The sequence below is a fragment of the Ascaphus truei genome, chromosome 20 (assembly GCF_040206685.1).
Source record: "Ascaphus truei isolate aAscTru1 chromosome 20, aAscTru1.hap1, whole genome shotgun sequence".
Lineage (NCBI taxonomy): Eukaryota > Metazoa > Chordata > Amphibia > Anura > Ascaphidae > Ascaphus > Ascaphus truei.
This window is the reverse complement of record NC_134502.1, coordinates 13,411,629-13,425,762: the sequence shown is the minus strand read 5'-3', so window position 1 is coordinate 13,425,762 and position 14,134 is coordinate 13,411,629. Positions and strand designations below refer to the sequence as shown.

Here is a 14,134-nt window from a genome sequence, read left to right as displayed (position 1 = left end):
GTGAGGTCAGAGAGAGTGAGAGTGTGTGAGGGAGACACCAACTGCGCACTGCAACTGTTAGGTATGTATATACACCTTTGTTTTTACTTTGGGCGCCGCGTAAAAATCCTGATCGCCTTGGGGAGCCTTGAAAAAATCCTGATCGCCTTGGGGAGCCTTGAACCGAAAAAGTTTGGGAACCACTGAGGTACAGAATCTACACACAACGCACAAACAGAGCACACACACATATTCACACAACACCAAACACTGCAGACTGCCTCTTCAAACCCCCCCTCCCCTCCACGCCACACATCTCCCTCCCGCAACCGGACCGCGAGGCCGCGGCCTCCACTCACACACCATGGCAACGATGTCCCTCCCCCTATCCCGCTACCTCACACAGTGTAGCTCCCGCGAACCGCACAGCACGCCACATCTCCTGCACCTCACACAGCTCCCTACCGCAACCGGACCGCGAGGCCCCCTACCCCGCTACACCATGCCACCAATGTCCCTCCCCCTATCCCGCTACCTCACACAGTGTAGCTCCCGCGGACCGCACAGCACGCCTCACATCTCCTGCACCTCACACATCTCCCTCCGCAACCGGACCGCGAGGCCCCCTACCCCGCTACACCATGCCACCAATGTCCCTCCCCCTATCCCGCTACCTCACACAGTGTAGCTCCCGCGAACCGCACAGCACGCCTCACATCTCCTGCACCTCACACAGCTCCCTACCGCAACCGGACCGCGAGGCCCCCTACCCCGCTACACCATGCCACCAATGTCCCTCCCCCTATCCCGCTACCTCACACAGTGTAGCTCCCGCGGACCGCACAGCACGCCTCACATCTCCTGCACCTCACACATCTCCCTCCGCAACCGGACCGCGAGGCCCCCTACCCCGCTACACCATGCCACCAATGTCCCTCCCCCTATCCCGCTACCTCACACAGTGTAGCTCCCGCGGACCGCACAGCACGCCTCACATCTCCTGCACCTCACACATCTCCCTACCGCAACCGGACCGCGAGGCCCCCTACCCCGCTACACCATGCCACCAATGTCCCTCCCCCTATCCCGCTACCTCACACAGTGTAGCTCCCGCGGACCGCACAGCACGCCTCACATCTCCTGCACCTCACACATCTCCCTCCGCAACCGGACCGCGAGGCCCCCTACCCCGCTACACCATGCCACCAATGTCCCTCCCCTATCCCGCTACCTCACACAGTGTAGCTCCCGCGAACCGCACAGCATGCCTCATCTCCTGTACCTCACACAGCTCCCTACCGCAACCAGACCGCGAGGCCCCCTACCCCGCTACACCATGCCACCAATGTCCCTCCCCCTATCCCGCTAGCTCACACAGTGTAGCTCCCGCGAACCGCACAGCACGCCTCACATCTCCTGCACCTCACACATCTCCCTACCGCAACCGGACCGCGAGGCCCCCTACCCCGCTACACCATGCCACCAATGTCCCTCCCCCTATCCCGCTACCTCACACAGTGTAGCTCCCGCGGACCGCACAGCACGCCTCACATCTCCTGCACCTCACACATCTCCCTCCGCAACCGGACCGCGAGGCCCCCTACCCCGCTACACCATGCCACCAATGTCCCTCCCCCTATCCCGCTACCTCACACAGTGTAGCTCCCGCGAACCGCACAGCACGCCTCACATCTCCTGCACCTCACACATCTCCCTACCGCAACCGGACCGCGAGGCCCCCTACCCCGCTACACCATGCCACCAATGTCCCTCCCCCTATCCCGCTACCTCACACAGTGTAGCTCCCGCGGACCGCACAGCACGCCTCACATCTCCTGCACCTCACACATCTCCCTCCGCAACCGGACCGCGAGGCCCCCTACCCCGCTACACCATGCCACCAATGTCCCTCCCCCTATCCCGCTACCTCACACAGTGTAGCTCCCGCGAACCGCACAGCACGCCTCATCTCCTGCACCTCACACAGCTCCCTACTGCAACCAGACCGCGAGGCCCCCTACCCCGCTACACCATGCCACCAATGTCCCTCCCCCTATCCCGCTAGCTCACACAGTGTAGCTCCCGCGAACCGCACAGCACGCCTCACATCTCCTGCACCTCACACATCTCCCTACCGCAACCGGACCGCGAGGCCCCCTACCCCGCTACACCATGCCACCAATGTCCCTCCCCCTATCCCGCTACCTCACACAGTGTAGCTCCCGCGGACCGCACAGCACGCCTCACATCTCCTGCACCTCACACATCTCCCTACCGCAACCGGACCGCGAGGCCGCGGCCTACACTCACACACCATGGCAACGATGTCCCTCCCCCTATCCCGCTACCTCACACAGTGTAGCTCCCGCGAACCGCACAGCACGCCACATCTCCTGCACCTCACACAGCTCCCTACCGCAACCGGACCGCGAGGCCGCGGCCTACACTCACACACCATGCCACCAATGTTCCTCCCCCTATCCCGCTACCTCACACAGTGTATGACAACACCTACCACTGGAAATCAGATGTTCGTTGAAATAAAATATGTTTTCCTAACTATTTTACTGTCTGTATAATGTACACAACACTCACCCACACAAAACCCCCTCATACACACACACACACACACGCAAACATCCTGTCATTCTATGCCACACACTACACTCAAAAACATGTGTATGACCAACAACACGCACTCACACACGTCACACACACAACATGCCTCATACACACACACACGCCATCACACTCCAGCAACACACACACATGCTCTCACACACACCACACACCATGCCACCGATGTCACTCCCGCTATCCCGCTACCTCACACACTCTACCTCCCGCGGAACAACCAGCACGCCTGACATCTCCTGCACCTCACACATCTCCCTCCGCAACCGGACCGCGACGCCGCGGACTACAGTCAAACAGCATGCCACCAATGTCACTCCCGCTACCTCACACACTGTATGACAACACCTACCACTGAAACTCAGCTGTTCCTTACAATAAAATATGTTTTCCTAACAATTTCACTGTCTGTATAATTTATTCTAAAACACTTCTCACACCACCACTCACACACAACACTCACCCACACAAAACCCCCTCATACACACACACACACACACACGCAAACATCCTGTCATTCTATGCCACACATAACAACAAATCACACCTCACCTTCACCCTCATAATACACACACTACACTCAAAAACATGCAATTTACAACATGTCTATGACCAACAACACGCACTCACACACGTCACACACACAACATGCGTCATACACACACACATGCCATCACACACGCCACATACACACATGCTCTCACACACACCACACACCATCACACACAACACACACACAAATACACAAACACATGCACACACACACGCACTCAGCAACGCCACACGCCCTCAACCACGCAACACACGTACTCACACACACACACCAACCTCCTCTGCTGATACAACACACAAAACAACACTTCAACATAACCTTAACTACCACACACAACACAACCACCACTAAACAAACACACACACCCAACCCACTGTTCCAATTACCTACCCTTCACCATACACACTACACTGAATACAATGCACATTTACACGTCTCACCACCCACTCCCATTGCACATCAACATCCCACCACACACAAACATATACAACAACACAACACCTCCGCTACTAACACACCTAGCACAATAAATCACCTCTTCCTTTCAATAACATATTTTACACAAAACATTACTATTTACACATCTGTCTAATTTATTGCACACAAACACTCAACTAACCAACACTGACACACACACTCACACACCACACACTCACTATCACATCACACACTCACTCATCCACACAATCAACAATCACACACAATAATTACATACACACACTATTCTGCCACACACACAGCCAACATTAACACAAAACAAAAACACACACAACATTTCAACACCTACACAAACGCACACCAAACACAAATAAATACCCCTCACCTCACACAGTGTAGCTCCCGCGAACCGCACAGCACACCTCACATCTCCTGCACCTCACACATCTCCCTACCGCAACCGGACCGCGAGGCCCCCTACCCCGCTACACCATGCCACCAATGTCCCTCCCCCTATCCCGCTACCTCACATGAGTGAAGATATACTTCACAAAGCACAGAGACACAACCCATCACTCAATGTTACCTTTTCACCTGACATTTTCAACGAGGTACTCATATTGTTAGAAGATACATGTCTCTCTATCAATAACAAAACACTACTTCAATTAGGTCTAGAAGCTCCCCAACGTCATCATCACGATGTACTCAATACAGACCTTATGCGAGAGAAACAATACAATATTTCCATACTACAAGAATATGTTGCCACAAGAAAACCAATGTTAATTCCACAACAACTTAACACCTATGACAACATCATGCAGCACATAAACAACGAACAAGGTGCAATCCTGTTTCTTGATGCTCCAGGTGGAACAGGCAAAACATTTCTCATAAATTTACTCCTTGCAGAAATAAGAATGCACAATCATGTTGCACTTGCACTTGCATCATCTGGCATTGCAGCCACTCTTATGGATGGAGGAAGAACTGTGCACTCAGCTCTTAAATTACCACTAAACATTGCTCATGAAGAAAACCCAACATGTAATATTACCAAGACATCTGGCCAAGCCCGTGTTCTTCAAATTTGCAAACTTATTGTTTGGGATGCGTGTACCATGGAGCATAAAAAAGCACTTCAAGCCCTTAATAGAACCTTGCAAGACTTGCGTAACAATAAACAAATAATGGGTGGTGCTGTCATTCTTTTAGCTGGTGATTTCAGACAAACACTTCCAGTCATACCACGATCCACACCAGCAGACGAACTTCATGCATGCCTTAAATCCTCTATTTTATGGCGACATGTCAAACATTTTCCATTAACAACCAATATGCGAGTCCAACTTCTCGGCCACTCAAATGAACAACTTTTTGCACACACACTTCTTCAAATAGGTGAAGGCACTTTACCTACTGACTTAACATCAGGTGAAATTGCTTTTCCCACACATTTTTGTCACATGATGACATCACTTGAAGATCTCATACATCACGTCTATCCAAATCTCTTACACAATTACACAAACCACCAGTGGCTCTGTGAAAGAGCCATCCTTGCTGCCAAAAATACTTCTGTCAATGACATCAATCATCAAATTCAAGACATTATTCCAAACACAATTACTCAATACAACTCAATCGATACAGTTGTGGATTGCGATGAAGCCGTTAACTATCCACCTGAATTCCTACACTCCCTCGAACCATCAGGGATGCCAACACATCATCTTCGCCTCAAAGTTGGAGCACCCATCATGCTACTTCGCAACCTACACACACCTAACCTTTGTAATGGAACCAGACTGTGCATAAAAACATTGATGCCCAACCTAATTGAAGCTACTATCTTAACTGGCAACGCCAAAGGCCAAGATGTCTTCATCCCCCGCATTCCACTCATTCCTACAGACATGCCTTTTACTTTCAAACGGCTACAGTTCCCCATCAAACTAGCTTTTGCTATCACCATTAACAAAGCACAAGGACAATCTATAAAGTGCACTGGTATCAACTTAGAATCACCATGTTTCTCCCACGGCCAGTTATATGTTGCGTGCTCTAGAGTTGGATCCCCCCAACAATTGTACATCTTTGCTCCAACTGGAACTACCAAAAATGTCGTTTACAAACAAGCATTACAATGAACATTGACTTTCCTCAATTTCCATGAACTCTACATATTGCCATAAGAAATTACAAAAAAATGAAAGACACTCAATACACTACTGTCATCTTTTATTACTACATTATTTTACAACACACACTTTAACATTACATCAAATACACTCCTCTCAACAATGGACATTCACATCTTTCAAGAAGCATTTCCAACAATAACATTTTCAAAAATAACTACCGTAACAACTAACATACACTTCAAACATTTGCCCTCATATACATGTGCTTTCTACTACTGTTGATTTACAAACACAATTCTAACTAATATTACATAACATTGGCATCACATTACAACTTTCACATACAACATTTACACATACTTATTCACACTTCACATCCCGGGCAACGCCGGGTTTCTCAGCTAGTATATATATATATATATATATATACATATACACAAACACAGATAAAGTGTCTTGTTTTAGGAGCTGACAATCAGAATATCAATGCTGTTTACAAAGGTAAATTTAGTGTCTGATCCACAAAGCTAACTCTCTAATATCAAGTCCCTGAGAGAAAGATAAGACTTGCACCAAGAGCTGACACTCTGCCCCTCTCCTCTTACCCTCAGACTGCGTATCACACTCGAAGTCGCGCAGGGAGCTGCGTGTCCCAAACAGGAGCAGCGCAGACGAGCCACGAGGAAGCAGGTGAGAGGGGGTGAGCGGAGTGCAGGGGAGCAAGGCTCTGCAGGGTTCTGGAAGGATAGGCTTCTGCTCCAGCAAGGAAGAGGTTAAGTGCTGCTATGAAGGTCTATGGCAGTGAAGGCGGATTCTGTAGCCATGCTCTGCAGGGCTCCAGCAGGAAGAGGGTTAAATGAGTGACGCTGGGCAGGTCCCTGGCTGGGAAGGGGTTAATAAAGTTGCACTGCAGTTGACCTTCGCAGGGAAGGGTGAATAGAGAGATGCTCTACAGAGTGACCGCTTCCTTCCTGACAGAAATAACTCATTTGGAGAATTCTTCATCAGAATCAACTATCTAATCCTAAAGGTTCCAAGATCTGGATCTTTTCCCCCGCAGTAGTCCAGCTCCTGATTGCCTCTGTAACATGTTATTTGGGAAACCCAGCATCTGAGTGCCTTATTGTCCTTGTAACATTTTATATGTGAGAACCTAGCTCCTGAAAGCCTTGTTACCCCTGTAACATGTTGTTGTGGTAACCCAGCATCTGAGTGCCTTATTGTTCCTGTAACATTGGGAGAACCTAGCTCCTGAAAGCCTTGTTACCCCTGTAACATGTTGTTGTGGTAACCCAGCTTCTGCATTCCTTCTTGCCCCGGTAACATGTTATTAGGGAAACCCAGCATCTGAGTGCCTTATTGTCCTTGTAACATTTTATATGTGAGAACCTAGCTCCTGAAAGCCTTGTTACCCCTGTAACATATTGTTGTGGTAACCCAGCTTCTACATTCCTTCTTGCCCCGGTAACATCTTATTGGGGTAACCCAGCATCTGAGTGCCTTATTGTCCCTGTAACATTGGGAGAACCTAGCTCCTGAAAGCCTTGTTACCCCTGTAACATATTGTTGTGGTAACCCAGGTTCTACATTCCTTCTTGCCCCGGTAACATCTTATTGGGGTAACCCAGCATCTGAGTGCCTTATTGTCCCTGTAACATTGGGAGAACCTAGCACCTGAAAGCCTTGTTACCCCTGTAACATATTGTTGTGGTAACCCAGCTTCTACATTCCTTCTTGCCCCGGTAACATCTTATTGGGGTAACCTTGCATCTGAGAGCGTTATTTTTTTTGTTTCAATTTTTTTATTGTTTTTAGAGAGATAGACATCGTACAGTAAACGTTTCAATATGAGTGATACAAACTCGGATCCTACGTAGGGTCGCCAGATGTCCAGTATTGAACCAGACTGTCCTGTATTTGGACTCTCTAGCCAGTAAAAAAATTTGAGGTAATACTGTACGTGTCCAGTATTAACTCTGTGGACATACGGTAGTGCAAAAAAGAGGGGTGGTACCCGCTCGACTTCGGCATGTGTGTCTATATAAGACTAGCTGAGAGACCCGGCGTTGCCCGGGATTGAATGGTCCCGCTCCCCCTCTCTGTCCACTCACCCCCTATCTCTGCTCCCCATTGCCCTCTCTCTGTGGGTGGGTGAGTTAGTGACTGGGTGAGTTAGTGACTGGGCGGGTGAGTTAGTCAGTTAGTGATTGGGTGGGTGAGTTTGTGAGCGGGCGGGTTAGTGAGGGCGGGTAAGTGAGTTAGTGAGCGGGGTCTCAGCTAGTGACTGGGTGGGTGGGTGAGTTAGTGACTTTGAGTTAGTGACTGGGTGAGTTGGTGACTGTGTGGGTGGGTGAGTTAGTGAGTGGGTGGGTGAGTTAGTGACTGGGTGAGTTAGTGAGTGGGTGAGTTAGTGACTGGGTGGGTGAGTGAGTTAGTGACTGGGTGGTTGAGTGAGTTAGTGACTGGGTGGGTGAGTGAGTTAGTGACTGGGTGGGTGGATAATTGAGTTAGTGACTGGGTGGGTGAGTTAGTGACTGGGTGGGTGGGTGAGTTAGTGACTGGGTGAGTTAGTGACTGGGTGGGTGAGTTAGTGACTGGGTGAGTTAGTGACTGGGTGGGTGAGTTAGTGACTGGGTGGGTGAGTTAGTGACTGGGTGGGTGAGTTAGTGACTGGGTGTGTGGGTGAGTTATTGACTGTGGGTGGGTGAGTTCGTGACTGGGTGGGTCAGTGAGTTAGTGACTGGGTGGGTGGGTAAGTGAGTTAGTGACTGGGTGGTTGAGTTAGTGACTGGGTGGGTGAGTTAGTGACTGGGTGGGTGGCTGAGTTAGTGACATGAGTTAGTGACTGGGTGGGTGGATGAGTTAGTGACTGGGTGGGTGAGTTAGTGAGTGGGTGGGTGAGTTAGTGACTGGGTGGGTGAGTTAGTGAGTGGGTGGGTGAGTTAGTGAGTGGGTGGGTGAGTGAGTTAGTGACTGGGTGTGTGAGTTAGTGGCTGGGTGGGTGAGTTAGTGACTGGGTGGGTGGGCGAGTGAGTGAGTTAGTGTCTGGGTGGGTGAGTTAGTGACTGGGTGGTGGTGAGTTAGTGACTGGGTGGGTGGGTGAGTTAGTGACTGGGTGGGTGGGTGAGTTAGTGGGTGGGTTAGTGACATGAGTTAGTGACTGGTTGGGTGAGTTAGTGAGTCGGTGGGTGAGTTAGTGACTGGGTGGGTGAGTTAGTGAGTGGGTGGGTGAGTTAGAGGGGGTGAGTTAGTGACTGGGTGGGTGGGTGAGTGAGTTAGTGACTGGGTGTGTGAGTTAGTGGCTGGGTGGGGGAGTTAGTGACTGGGTGGGTGGGCGAGTGAGTGAGTTAGTGTCTGGGTGGGTGAGTTAGTGACTGGGTGGGTGGTGAGTTAGTGACTGGGTGGGTGGGTGAGTTAGTGGGTGGGTGGGTGAGTTAGTGACTGGGTGGGTGGGTAAGTGAGTTATTGACTGGGTGGTTCAGTTAGTGACTGGGTGGGATGATTGAGTTAGTGACTGGGTGGGTGGGTGAGTTAGTGACTGGGTGTGTGGGTGAGTTATTGACGGTGGGTGGGTGAGTTAGTGACTGGGTGGTTGAGTTAGTGACTGGGTGGGTGAGTTAGTGACTGGGTGGGTGAGTTAGTGACTGGGTGGGTGAGTTAGTGGGGTGAGTTATTGATGGTGGGTGGGTGAGTTAGTGACTGGGTGGGTGAGTGAGTTAGTGACTGTGTGGTTGAGTTAGTGACTGGGTGGGTGAGTTAGTGACTGGGTGGGTGAGTTAGTGAGTGGGTGAGTTAGTGAGTGGGTGAGTTAGTGAGTGGGTGGGTGAGTTAGTGACTGGGTGGGTGAGTTAGTGACTGGGTGTGTGAGTTAGTGGCTGGGTGGGTGAGTTAGTGACTGGGTGGGTGGGTGGGTGGGCGAGTGAGTGAGTTAGTGACTGGGTGGGTGAGTTAGTGACTGGGTGGGTGGGTGAGTTAGTGACTGGGTGGGATGATTGAGTTAGTGACTGGGTGGGTGTGTGAGTTAGTGACATGAGTTAGTGACTGGGTGGGTGAGTTAGTGACTGGGTGGGTGGGTGAGTTAGTGACTGGGTGGGTGAGTTAGTGACTGGGTGGGTGAGTTAGTGACTGGGTGGGTGTGTTAGTGACTGGATGGGTGTGTTAGTGACTGGGTGGGTGAGTCAGTGAGTGGATGGCTGAGTTAGTGAGTGGGTGAGTTATTGAGTGGGTGAATTCGAGTTAGTGACTGGGTGAGTGAGTGAGTTAGTGACTGGGTGGGTGGGTGAGTTAGTGACTGGGTTGGTGACTGGGTGGGTGGGTGAGTAGTGATTGAGTGGGTGGGTGAGTTAGTGACTGGGTGGGTGGGTGGGTGGGTGAGTGCGTTAGTGACTGGGTGGGTGGGTGAGTGCGTTAGTGAATGGGTGGGTGGGTGAGTTAGTGACTGGGTGGGAGTTAGTGACTGGGTGGGTGGGTGAGTGGGTGAGGAGTGAGTGACTGGGTGACATTTCCCCCTCCCCCCCCATACCGGTGGTGGCGGTATGAAGCGAGAGGGCAGGCCGGCATCCCCCCCCCCCCGCACCCCCCATACCTCCCGTGGCAGCGGCATGCAAATAGTTAGCGTCCCGGCATCCCCCACACCTCAGGCGGCATGAAGATAGCGGTTAGGGGCCAAAGGGCAGGGAGGGGTGGAAGGGGCAGGGGGAGCCAAAGGCCAGGGAGGGGCGGGGGGGCCAAAGGGCAGGGAGGGGCGGGGGGGCCAAAGGGCAGGGAGGGGCGGGGGGGCCAAAGGGGGAGGGATGGCAGGGGGAGTCAGGGACGCGGTAAATAAGGCATTTCCCTGCGTGTACTCACCTTGCACACGGCGTGCGGGTCCCGGCCGCCCTCCTCCTCCACCTCGGGCACCTCTGCGGAGAGGCGGAGACAGCCGGAGGATCGGCCTGTGTGAGGGGAGAGCCGCGTGCTCTGTGTGTGTGTGGGGGGGGGGTGAGCGCCGGGTGAGAGAGCGGCCTGTGTGAGGGGAGAGTCGCGTGCTCTCTGTGTGTGTGTGGGGGGGGGGTGAGCGCCGGGTGAGAGAGCGGCCTGTGTGAGGGGAGAGCCGCGTGCTCTCTGTGTGTGTGTGGGGGGGGGGAGGGGGGGAGCGCCGGGTGAGAGAGCGGCCTCGCCGGGTGAGAGAGCGGCCTGTGTGAGGGGAGAGCCGCGTGCTCTCTGTGTGTGGGGGGGGGGGGGTGAGCGCTGGGTGAGAGAGCGGCCTCGCCGGGTGAGAGAGCAGCCTGTGTGAGGGGAGAGCCGCGTGCTCTGTGTGTGTGTGTGGGGGGGGGGGGGTGAGCGCCGGGTGAGAGTGGGGGGGAGGGGGGGGGTGAGCGCCGGGTGAGAGAGCGGTCTCGCCGGGTGAGAGGGAGAGAGCGGCCTGTGCGAGTGTGTGGGGGGGCTGTGTCCCGGGCGCTCCCCCGCTGACTGTAGCGGCGCCGGGGGGGTGGGTGGTGTGTGTGTGGTGTGTGTGTGGTGTGTGTGGTGTGTGTGTGTGGTGTGTGGTGTGTCCCCTTCACTCCGCCTTAGGCCAATGAGAGGGGGGCGGGCGGGTGGACCAAGGGAGCAATCTCATTGGCCTGGCCCAAGGCCCAAGGTCCAATGAGATTGCCGCTAGGGACACAGGGAGGGACACAGGGAGACACATACAGACCCGGACACATAGGACACTTTCAGAAATATATAGTAGATAAGGTGGTGCACAGCCAAACTTTTGCTCCTGCGCCCCCCTGCCTTGTGTCCCCCGGTGCACGCGTCCCATCCCCTCCCCCCACCCCCCACACCCTTTGCTAAGTGCGGCGTCAGATGACGTTCAGGTCATGTGATGTCACATCACCCGCAGCATCATGACACTGCGTTGCTATGGCAATGCGCAAAATGCCTATGCCGTAATATTGTGTAGCCCAATCTTTCATTGGATGGTCAGTAACACAATTACGATCTTGTGCAATTTTTCTCCCGCTAATACAGTGATATTGTAAATATTCTTTGCTACATAATATTACAGCATAGGCATTTCTATATATGTAATGCTGGTGAATTTGTGCAAATTTACACAGGTGCATCCTGCCACTGTTGAGTGTGGCTGCCACTGTGCATAACTTTTAGTTCTTTTAATTGACACTGCAAGCTGACCGCCGTATTTTTTTGTGATATATTAATATTAATTAAAGAGTTAATTTTAAATCATAGATCATATTGGCAATGCAACCCATAGGGGTCATCCCACTACTCTCCAGAGATTTATTATTCTCTAGATATTCATTGCAATCTGAAACAATCCAGATATCTATCCTGGTAATTTCAGCCTTTGGGGAACCATCCCCACCATCTTATCTGCCTTGCGATCCAACTCTAAGTGTTGAGTGCATGCAACCTGGGGCCTTTTTGTTCCTGCCTCTTTGACAGGTTAATTTTTCTACAACATACTGGAGTTGACCTGAACGGCTTGGGGGGGGGGGGGGATTGGGGGCACGGGATTTTCCCGAGCAGGGAGAGAGCAGGGCTGTTGCTAGGGGGGCTGGGCAGATTCCTCCATCCTGATTAGCTGCTACTGGGTAATGTCAGGAGCCTGGGACCACGGAGAGGAGGAAACCACATGGAGCGGAGAGGGGTGTGTGTATCTTGAGAGCGTATGTGTCTGTTTGTGTCTTGAGCGTGTGTTTCGGGCGCGTCGCACCTTGCACCATTGTATTTTTTGGAGAAGCCACCTGGCAACCCTACTCCTGAGATCCTTATTCTTCCTGTAATATGTTATGGCAGAAAGCCAGCATGAGTCTGTTACTGCCCCAGCAGTGAGTTTATTAACCTGTTTACTTACAGATCCGGTGCCTGATGGAAATTTGGAATCTGACCCAAAGAACCAGTTTAATAATGTTAAGGTAACGACACCATCCTCTGCTACTCCAGTGCTGACAAACCGCACACACCTTTCCCCCACACATCTGTCACTGCAACACCCTCTTCTATTCCCGTACTGACAATCCCAGAGACACACACGGCTGTTTCTTCTGCTTTTCCAGTATTGACCCCTTACACATACTGTTAATTGATCTTTTAGGGGTTAATATTGAAGAGGAAAAAGAAGAAAAATAGAACGAAGACAAGCACATCTTCACTATACCCCGAGGAGAGGTAGCTATACCACCCTAAAACTTAAAAGGGCCAATGAAACATGCATTTTATAGGATGGGCATTTTACACAATGGATTACTACAAGACAAAAGGATCAGCTGCTCCTCCCTCTTAGGTGATAAGAAGGTGTCTCAAGCAGGAGATTCCTATAAGTTAATAGAGTCAGTGTCACCTACATTTATGGGATAAAAGGGTTACGTATAGATGAGATTCCCAAAAAATAGGATTAGTTGTATCTACATCCATTCTATGAGATAAGAGGAGTGCATGGGAATCATATAATAGGTTCAAGTGGTATCTTCATCTTGTGAGACAATAGGTCCTCTAGGGAAATAAGGAAGGCAATCAAAGCTATTCCTTCTTATAATTTAAAAGGCAATCAAATAGAGTCCAGAAAATTATGCTCAGCTGATCAGACCCTCCCCAGTAAAAAAATGCAGTGTGATAATTGCCAATGGGATTTAGACAGGCATACATTTATAAAGTGAGAAAGTCCATAGCCCAGTGAGACATCCAGCAGTACTCACCATGTTGGCTATAAACACTATAGGCAAGTTCATCCAAGGCAATATAAGGGACTAAGCGAAATGATAGATATCTATATCCCCAATGCAAGTACCTTGATACTCCTTCATGCGGGCCTGTTGTCCTCCATAAGACCCTGCAAGTCCCCAGTGTGCAATCCGTGACGTGGAATCCAGGAAGTAACGACGAGGAAACAAAGCACAAACCATGGCAGATGTCACAAGGTGGCCCCGTAAAGAAATATATATTTAATGAAGTCTCAGGACATACAAAGTGCACACACCAACGTGTTTCTCGCTCCAAGTGCGCTTTATCAAAGGTGTAGGTATCTACATCTGCTGTGGTTTGTGCTCCGTTTCCTCATCGTTAGTTTATCATTTAAAAGGGGCAGTCTTTTTACTCTATTAACTATTATCCAATAAATCAGAACTGCAAATTAATTCAGCAGGTAAATAAAGCAGATAGAACAAGTAAATAAACACAAACAAAATCAGGAACTCAATGTTGTTGGTAAATCAACACAGAGAATAACAGGCAGTGAATTATGTCGGTAAATCAACACAGAAAACAACAGGAAGTAAATTCTAAAAGGTAAATAAACAAAGAACAACAGGAAGTCAATCCAGCTGGTAAATAAATATAAAGAACAGGAAGTGAATTCCAAAGGTAGATAAACAGAAAGAACAACAGAAAGTAAAGT

General features: G+C 50.8%; 1 protein-coding gene across 1 annotated transcript in view; it reads left to right on the top strand.

The window, feature by feature from the left end:
- The window catches only part of RASAL3 (RAS protein activator like 3), a 105,967-nt gene that overhangs the window by 62,302 nt on the left and 29,531 nt on the right, over positions 1–14,134 (top strand). The window contains exons 3-5 of the mRNA XM_075577301.1: positions 6,363–6,441; positions 12,598–12,656; positions 12,836–12,909. Of these exons, the coding sequence (XP_075433416.1) occupies positions 6,363–6,441; positions 12,598–12,656; positions 12,836–12,909 (212 nt within the window). The remainder of the gene's footprint in view (positions 1–6,362; positions 6,442–12,597; positions 12,657–12,835; positions 12,910–14,134) is intronic.